This window comes from Carya illinoinensis, chromosome 5 (assembly GCF_018687715.1).
Source record: "Carya illinoinensis cultivar Pawnee chromosome 5, C.illinoinensisPawnee_v1, whole genome shotgun sequence".
In the NCBI taxonomy this organism is placed as follows: Eukaryota; Viridiplantae; Streptophyta; class Magnoliopsida; order Fagales; family Juglandaceae; genus Carya; species Carya illinoinensis.
Window position 1 is genome coordinate 25580393 of NC_056756.1, and position 9649 is coordinate 25590041.

The 9649-nt window shown below is 34.4% G+C and overlaps 1 protein-coding gene across 3 annotated transcripts; it reads right to left on the bottom strand.

Moving 5' to 3' along the window:
* Positions 1-274: 274 nt before the first annotated feature.
* Positions 275-9230, bottom strand: LOC122309932 (notchless protein homolog). 3 transcript variants are annotated; one of them, XM_043123738.1, is made up of 15 exons: positions 9071-9229; positions 8056-8176; positions 6720-6928; positions 5966-6047; positions 5727-5816; positions 5488-5613; positions 4935-5062; positions 4459-4658; positions 3579-3642; positions 2658-2768; positions 1802-1939; positions 1348-1490; positions 1214-1268; positions 626-682; positions 275-543 (listed from the first exon to the last, which is right to left on the bottom strand). In XM_043123738.1, the coding sequence occupies exons 3-15, from the start codon at positions 6876-6878 to the stop codon at positions 460-462; spliced, it is 1437 nt and encodes a 478-aa protein (XP_042979672.1). In that variant the 5' UTR covers positions 6879-6928; positions 8056-8176; positions 9071-9229; the 3' UTR covers positions 275-459. The 3 variants fall into 3 exon arrangements, 2 of the variants coding, with proteins under 2 accessions (XP_042979672.1, XP_042979671.1); XM_043123737.1 differs by lacking the exon at positions 8056-8176 and having other exon boundaries at positions 9071-9230; XR_006242558.1 differs by lacking the exon at positions 8056-8176 and having other exon boundaries at positions 462-543; positions 1376-1490; positions 9071-9230.
* Between the last annotated feature and the right edge of the window lie 419 nt (positions 9231-9649).

The window sequence follows — 9649 nt, forward strand, 5'->3', positions numbered from 1 at the left end:
TTATTTTGAGATTATCTATCCATATTAAAACTTAAGTCTAAATGTGTCGTTTTTAAATAGAGGACCAATCATAAAGATTTTAATCGTTCACTTCTCTTTCCTTGCGAGATGGTTAGTGCATGAAACACCATTTTTGGCCTATGTGGGACTAGAGTGAGTGATGCCTTCCAAAACAGTGCATCTCTTAACATGTTGGGAAAACATAGTTTTAAGAACCATCATTAATGTGCATCATTGTGGGAGATGGCATCAACTTGTTTATTGTGCATTTAGATAGTGAGAGAGTGAGGGGTTACACCCTCTGAAGTTATTAATAAAATCATATCTTACTCATCATCACTGCAAGTAGTGCAAAAAACACTATATGGTATCTGATAGCTAACGCAATAGTTGCACACCGATCAAAGCACTAGAATAACCATATTCAAAATTTCAATTACGTATTGGGGCTCGGTCAATTTAACCCATCCATAACTTCAATACTCTATCTTTACCACCTGAAGCTACCTTTTCACCATCTGGACTCCAATCAACAGCATAAACCTTTCCAAAAGCAGTAACCAACATGTCAATTTAAAATTCAAAATAAGATATGAAAGACCCTTTTTTTAGACATAGAAGATACCTCATCTGCATGACCTGGAAGGTCTTGTTTCAACTTCTGTGCCCGGATATCCCATACCTAGACAATTTTAATAAATTGCAAAAATCAAAGGTCATGTAGATGCTCATCCTTGGCAAAAGAATTAGCACCACATCAACTAAGGTCCACATCTACATATACATGCTTTTTAGTAGTGTTTACACAAATCCAAACCTAGTCAAATTTAAAAATTTATTCATACATAATCGACTACAATTTGTTCATTGTTCAAGTCATGGGTGCTGGGGTACTTCATTTATTGGTATAGAAGAAGTTATTCGGGATTACAAACTCAATCACAATCTCAGAGTACAAACTTAGTCAAAGGCTATAAAACGAACCTTATGGCAGTGCATAGCATTCTGCGATATCTTCAAATTTTAAAGAGATGGCATTATATACATTTATACGAAACCATTTTTTGACAATGCATAATCCCTATACATCTATTCTTGTTTCTATAATGCCCAACTTTAGAACTATTTGTCCAACACCTTATGGAGCCAAAAGCACTTAGGCAATTCAAGACTTGCAACTACCAGAAGAAAGAGTAATAGTTGTAGAAGTTACCTTGAGTGTGGAATCTTTGCTGCCACTCAAAAGAAGCCTACTGTCTGCAGACCAGCTGTGGGACAAAATGCAACATCTAGATTAGCTGCAAAGTCAGTGAACGTAGATGCATAAATGATGGAAATCATTCAAACCTAATCTGATAGACAGGCCCAACATGACCTCGAAAAGCAGCGACGAATTTCCCTGTAGTACCATTCCATAACTTGACAGACTTGTCAAATGAGGCACTTGCAACCCATTGTCCATCAGGTGAAAAATATACATGATTGACAAGCTGTTTGAAAGCAACAAGAACAAACTTTAGTTTTCCACTAAAAGAACAAGATTCATGCAATTTATATGTTGAAATATATATACATCAGAACATTTAAATACAAAGGTATCTGTATTTGCAATTCCAGCAACAAATAGAGTAGCATATATCATTTGCCCTATGCAAAAAAGTTGGGGGGGAATAGTCGTGGATATAAAAAAAAAAAAAATGAAACAATCTGGAGGCAGAAGGGGAAACACAAAATAATGAATAATTTGGGATTGCAGTTGAGGACAGATAATCAAATTACAAAATATTTTAAATATTTTTACCTGTTGATGACCTGTCATGCGAGTTTTGGGGTGCTTGCTGACAGAAGGTTCCCAAAGAAACATGGTAAAATCATCCGATCCAGAAACCAATCTTTCAGGACCATTGCCTTTCATTTTGTTATACCTTTCCAAAGCAACCTGTAATTAGTAGCACAATGGGAAATAATTAGTTCCACCAAAAACATTCGTGTATGAAGCGAAAGTCTAACCTGACAAAAACATTACGGCTACAACAACACATGGCAATAATTGAGGCAGTGAGGACAGTAGAAGAATAGTGGGTAAAAGTTTTCGAGAAATGATATTTGCAGTCGTGGTTTTGCAAGCGGTGTGCAGTCGCTTTGAAAAAAATAAATTAATATGAGACCCACATGAAAAAAAAAAAACTAACTTTTTAATTGTGGACCCCACTCTTTTTCAAAGTGATTGCGCAGCGTTTGCAATTCCACGACTGTATGTAGCATTGCTCAAAGTTTTCACCTAACGATTTGATACTAAAAGGCCAAAAAACTAAAAGTCTATCCATAAAAATGCGCTAAAACTGAACCCTTAAACTAGTGCATCCTGTCCTCTCCAAATTCATTTATATAAATAATTAAAAAATGATTAAAAAGAAAAGCTACGTCACTAATTATTAAGGGTAAGACCCAATCCAGTAAATTACTTCAAAACAAACAAAATTTCTTTTTTCGGCTTTACTATTCTCTCTATAAATGGAACAAAAAGACCCTATAACCGTTTAAAATTTGGCTTCATAACCATTATCTCATTTGATACATCCAGCAACTGAACTCCACCTCTAACTCAAAGAAAAAGAAGCAAAAAACTATCATATATACTACTCAATGACAGTTACCTTTTTCATTTCCTCTGGTGATGTATAGTGTTTGCCCGTATGGTCAAAAGCCCCAGTGCGAAGAACATATTCAGTGCTCAATGCAAGAGAATTGACCCAATGCCCATGACCCTAAAACAAATATAAAAAGAGGAAGTTGGTAAAAAAAATAAAATAATAAAATAAAAATAAAAAAGAATAAAAGGAAAAGAATTATTAGCAACCCAAAGGACAACAATAGTAGATAAGAAACCATAACAGTGGGGGACAATAACTAAAGGTATAAGGTGACATTGCAGTGGCCTATTTACATTCAGAAATCCAAAAAGCCAACATCATGCATTTGGTCAAATTTCACCAATTTATTTCTCTCTTCTTCCGATAGAAGAATAAGTACATCATTTGACTCAACCAAAAGGGTGCATATCCTTGAACCATGTTATTTCTCAGGTATAAGATAAATAACTATAACACATCCTAAAATGAGAAGTGCATGTTCTTGAGTAGCAGTATTAAGAAACAAAAAACAAATACGTGTTTCCAAGTATCACAATCTCAGATTGAGGAGATTAATAAAATCATAAACGAACAAAGGTTTTAGATTATGCCTATTCAAATCACACACACACCCCCCCCCCCCCCCCCAAAAAAAAACACAAAAAAATAAAAATAAAAAAAGATTTGAAAAGGATCTAGATAGAGTAACAGAATTCTTTCATTAACTTTTTTTTTTTTATAAGTAGAAAACTTTCATTAACTATGGTAAAACGTTTTGATAAGTTAAACTATGGTCACTACAAGATGATAATAAAAAATTGATAAGTTTACAAGAGAGTAAACTGGCCTATAGAAGATTGGAAGGTGCTCAATGATATATAATAAGGAGCATACACATAAGCAATTACAAATCTTATATAGCCAAGCAAAGATTTATCTAGTTACCTTCAATTCTTTAATTAGCTTCCCTTGGGTAGTTTCCCAAACTTTGATAGTACAATCCTGGGAGCTGCAATGGTTATAATGAAGGTATAATTGTAATTTGTAGGTAAAACAAATAAAGGCCATACTGAGAAATCTAATCTCTAACTTAATTTTTCTTTCATAAAAAGAAAAGCAAAATATATAAGCACAAACAAATGCATGTGGATACATTACATATTTAAGCATTTATCCAGAATGTATATTTCCAAAAAAAAGGTAAACATGGAGATCGCATAACTATCAGATTTGTGATTCACAATTCAGCAAATAACACAGGCTGCAACATGGAAGGCCACAGTTGTAAGTTTCCTCACCATAAAAAAATAAAAAATAAATAAAAGAAAAGAAGAAGAAGAAGAAGAAGAAAGAAAGAAAGAAAAACCAAAAAGAACCATCATATAGCTATTCATATATATTGTAATCTTGATTATGTACTGACAAACCAACTAAGGATTAACAAAACAAATAAAGAAGTGACAAGAGGTCAACCAAAGTAAATATATATTCGTTCACTAAACACTCAAAGCAGAATTGTTCCCCAACAACCAAAAAACAAAAGCACAAATAAAAAAATAGCAGAGCAGCCACATTGTTTCAACATTGAAAAGTCAATGAAGCACTTATGTGTCCTTGTAAGACTAAGGTCAATGGTCAATCTAGTCAGCCTGTCAAAAAAGGGGAAATAAGTTGTCTAGCTATATTTTAAAATAAATTATGATTTTCTTGTCCTTAAGGATCATCTAAAAAGGATGTCTTCAATTATTGCAATTCTTAAGATATAGAGCTAAACTAATAAGCATAGGAACTTAAGAAAAAGTTTTAACTTATAAAAAAAGTATACCCTGTATAAATTACTCCATCTCCACCCCATTTCACACAAGTTACTGCTAGTGTGTGACCACTAAGACAAATAATGCATTTCTTTAATGGAACATCCCAAATCCGTGCATCACCATCTTTACTGGCACTTACAAACCGTCGACATGGAGCATTCAGATGTGCCGGTTCCCAAGAGATACCAGTAATCCACTTTTTATGGCCCTGTGGCATTGCAGATACCAAACATTAGAGTCAATAGAGAAGGTATTGGTAAGTCCACTAATTTACCAAACCAAGCAAAAGAAAAATAATTTTTTTATCAGTAAATAAGATAGGTGAAGCCAAGTACAAGGGACATATACAAGAGTAACACCTATATATGAGTGTCTGAAGATACAAACAAAAATTTAAATAGTGAACCAACATGAGTCAAAGAAAATTTGTTAAACAATGAAGCAAATACATCCAATGATCAATAGATCAAATAAAAGACTTAACAGTAAGTGGATTGCCTGATGGAGTCCCTGTTTGAGGGTCCCAGCATTGAAGTTCTCCAGCTTTGCTCCCACTTACAAGATGCTTACCGTCTGGTGACCATGCAATACATAGAACCCAATTCTTGTGCCCTGGATATGAGAGGAAGGCTTACTATTAACAAAATAAGAAGAATGATTGGCCATCCATTATGCATAAACTAATATCACAACTCTATGATATATGGACAAGAAAGAGATCTAACCGAAGTCTTATTCTTAAATAATAGGCAGCATTCAACAATGAGAACAAAAATCTGATAAAAAATAAATGTTTTAGTTTGGAGGATATACAGTGATACTTTTAAAATATCAATTGTATATACTTCCATACAGTACATTAATCCCTTCAAAATACTCACTATAAAATAAACAATCACATTTAAAGCTCATGCAAGTCATATAGGTTAAGTTATCCATATTCCCTTTTCATTTCCTAATTATTATCCTTTCAGGTGTTTGGATATCGATTTTATGTTTAATAGTCCCAGAGACTGATTAGAGCCTTGACCTCGAACCTGTACATGTAAACAGCGGTGTCTGGGTGTTGAGGTCCCAAAGTCTGACAGTGGTATCGCCTGAACCACTTGCCAAATGTTTCCCATCAGGACTAAAGGCAACTGAAAGCACAGCTTCTGTGTGACCTGCACCAGCAATATTACAAAACCCCCATATAATTTAACATATTGACCACAACGAGTCCCTAGACCGTTAAAAGCAACCAATATAATAAAGAAATGTTGTTCGTAGCTCATACCAGAAATTGTGGATGAGCAACGATTAACTGGGCGAATTCTGAATATAGCTTGTGGTTGATAAACTATTGAGAGCACTTTCTCCACAGAAACTGCAAATTGCCACCCAAAATAATTCACAAATAAAAAAACCTAGTAAAATCCACGAAAAGCCTATAAATGCCTAGTACAATGGAATGTAAAAAAATCCAATTAAAAAATCTAAAATATAAACTTCAACTATCTGTTTCATCTGACTAACCTTTATTCTTCTCCAAATAAGTGCCAAGTGGCACAATAAGCTCCTGATCTGATATATAAAAAGCATAAGGCAACTTCTCCTCCTGAGAAAAAAAAAATATTGACTTTCATGTCTGTTATATTCATAGAAGCAGAAACACAACCATTTCAGATATCATATACAAACTCAGGCAATTTTTCCTGACACACTTATAAAATGTCTTGCCACTTTATAATAGAAATCCTAGACAGTATCCCCTGAGTGCAAGTCCCTAAACCCATTACCTCCTAAAATGAAAATAATCAGAGCTTCCATTTTGCACAAGCCGACATCGGTTACATAGGAGTCCAATCTGGACCCATAGTGCAAGAATGGTAAACTGCTTGTCTGCTACTAGACACTAAGAGATTTGGCTCGTTGGCAAAAATTTGGAACAAGAATGAAACTGGGAATTCATTCTTGTAACAAATACGTGCCATATAATTTCAACAAGCACAACATTTTCTAATCAACTTGAAGTTTCGAGATAAAAATAACTAGAAATAAACAAACCAAGAAAATATTCAAGGAGAAGCATGTAGCAGGAAATTTTTTCTCTTGTTATTCTCCTCCTGAAGTTTAACTAATTCAGCACAAAACTCTTCACAAATAAATTTCAAAAGCAAGTGAACTTCAGATTTGTTATTTTTTCTCTCTACAGATTCGAGCTTGATAATTTGATAAAAAACAGTTTGAGCTCGTCCAATGTACTGATTTATTTACAAGCAAAGCTTACATTGTTGAGAAGCTTGTTGACCATTTGCTGGAGCTGTTGGTGCCCGGCATTTTGGGGAAGGTACATGGCAGCTCCCAGAGGCGTTCCATCTGGATCTGTCAAAAGGCACATCACTTTGTTGGTAGTTGCTTCTCTCTGCTCTTCTTCCACCCCCATCATCGCACCTCAATCCAAAGTATGCGGAATTGATGGTTTGGAGTTGAGCAGTGCTACAAGGAATTTAATGCATGCAGAACAGGTTGGTGGTGAGCATTACAGATTCGCTAAGCTAAGTAAGTTCAAGAAACTGACATTGGAAGATACTTAGAAAACTGTAAAACAGAAAAGTTTTTGGAAGAACTCGAGGACAGACTGTTTTGGGACTTTTGGAAGGACTTTGAAACCCTCAAAGGGAATGGCTAATCTCTCATATTCCTAGGGTTTCAAGAGCCCTTGCGCATGGAATTCTCATGTGTCTAATAGTGAATTTTGATCTACCCCATAAAGATCTCCATACAAACCTTCAACTTGTTTTCAATGGTTGCCAAAAATAATGAAAATCGCATGAGTCCTCGACATGAATCCAGAACACATATTGCCACCATAATGTTTTTAAATTTTCCCAAGTGATTTAGAGAAATTTCAGAAAATGATAAAGAAAAACAAAGAAAAAAGCTTCAATCTATATCTTCATACATTGGCATTTTTTGGTAGTGAAGAAGACCCAGACCTGACAACTAATCGTGGATAGGGCTGAGCACCGACCAAGTCGGAGTTGGAGGGCCCAAACTCTGACTCCAACATGGACTTGTCAGAGCAGAGTCCGATTTTTGGATTTTTTTGTCTTTTTCAACGCATATTTGGCCCACTTTCTTTATTAAAAAAAAATGTGCGGGCTTTCAAATTTCAATTTTTTAATTTTTTCAAAAATTACAATCTAAACTAAATAACTGACTTTTGATTATAACAAAAAATACAACTAACTAAAAACAAGTAACATACTAACATGCTTTCAAAAATTCAAAATAAAAAATAAAAAGAAAGTCCTATTGTTACAGGTACTCCCATCATCCATTGTCCACATCCAACTAATCACTGCAATAAACATCCACACCCTAATTCCTGTTAACGCTAGTAATACAATTGCATGGGGATGTTAAAAGATATGAGAAATGGATCAGTAGAGGTTTCTTCCCATTGTGTTACTAGAGGCTAAGAAACCCAAAACTCAAAGACTCCTCCCAGAAATAGCCAACGGTGCATTGGGATATGGGGGTAAACATATAAGTAAATCACCAGTACAAATACAAGTGTTGATGTCTGTTCTAATAGTTTTTTACAGGATACCATCATGTACCTTAAAATCTATTCGGTGGCGTAGCTCACATCCAGGATATGTGCATAATCCGAAGTATGTGTCAACACCATGATCAGTATCATGTGCACATTTTTCATAAAGAAGTTAATGGATCATATCACTGCAAGTCGGAAACATAAAAGGATACATGCATGACTTGGATAGTATATAAAATGACAAGCTATTTCGTTATCCCATTTATCATAGACTTTATTACTCAAGATATTCTTTTCTGACTGACCTCTTGATATATAAAAGCCGACAAGTGACTGGAACTACTTAAAATAGAATCAGACAAGTGTTGTAGGATCAATTATTCTAAAAACTTAAAACTTTAAAGCACAACTGCAACAATACATATCAAGCTAACACAAATTGGCACCACCTTGCCTTTATATGTGCAGCCAGAATCTGCACATGGAGCCCAGAAACAGAAACAAAAGCAAACAAGTTTCCTAGGACTCAAAACAGATGTTTCATAGACAAGCCATTTCGTTATCCCGTTTATCATAGACTTTATAATTCAAAATATATCTGCTGGAAAACGAAAAAGAAATCGGTAGATATACAGGCAGACTATGTCAAACTCAACGTAGACATACAGGCAGTAGGCACAATAAAAGTGGTCAGGTAAGATCAATATCAAACTCAAAAAATGTTTTGAATTCCATGGATTCTTAACACTGTGAAAAGTCATAAAAATAAATAAAATAAAGAAAGAAAATATAATCTTCAATCAGGCAGCTGTTAGTGGCATGGAAGCAACCGACATGAATCTGGAAAAGTCTCTTTCTTCCATTAACGTTCCGTTCCATTTTTAGGCTTATTAGTTGACGCAAAAAAACCAGAAAGCCAGCCTTGCAAACATGCACTGATACCCCCACCGAGATATCATTTACATGAGAGATGTTTGAGCAGTTGAAATAATTCTTAGCTGATCAAATGGAAATTATATTTTTTGGTCATGTTTAGAGAGGCAAATACAACGAAGGGAGAAGAGAGAGATAGCCTTTACCAGAAGAGAGAGAGGCCGTGCAGGGGGAGGAGAAGCTGAGCGGCGATCCTAGCGTTAGAATTGAAGAGTGAAGGAGATATGAGAAGTGATGAATGGTTTCGCCGAAGGTGGAGGGAAACCCAAAGCTTAGGGCTTTGTTACACGTAACACGGCGCCGTTTGTAATATAAAAACGACGCCGTTTTACATGGAGTACGGGCTGACATTTTTGCCCTTTCGGGTTGGGCTGCTGGTTTTTTTTTTTTTCTCCCTCTAAACCCCAATTCTAAATCAATTTTAACCCTAAGTTTTTTATTTATAGATTTTATAATTCTTTTATCACTTAATTTTAATTTTCAGTATTTATTATTAATAATTATTATTTAATTAGTGTCAAATTACAATATTATTATATTATAGTATTACATGTTATTAACTCAATACGATATTTTATACTCATTTCTAACTTATAAGTTATTCCTATAATATTTAATAGGCTGTTAGTATTATAAACTTATACTATATATTATTTAAATTATAAGTTATATAAATATGATAAGTTATTAGATGTTATTATACAATACTATTATCTATTATTATA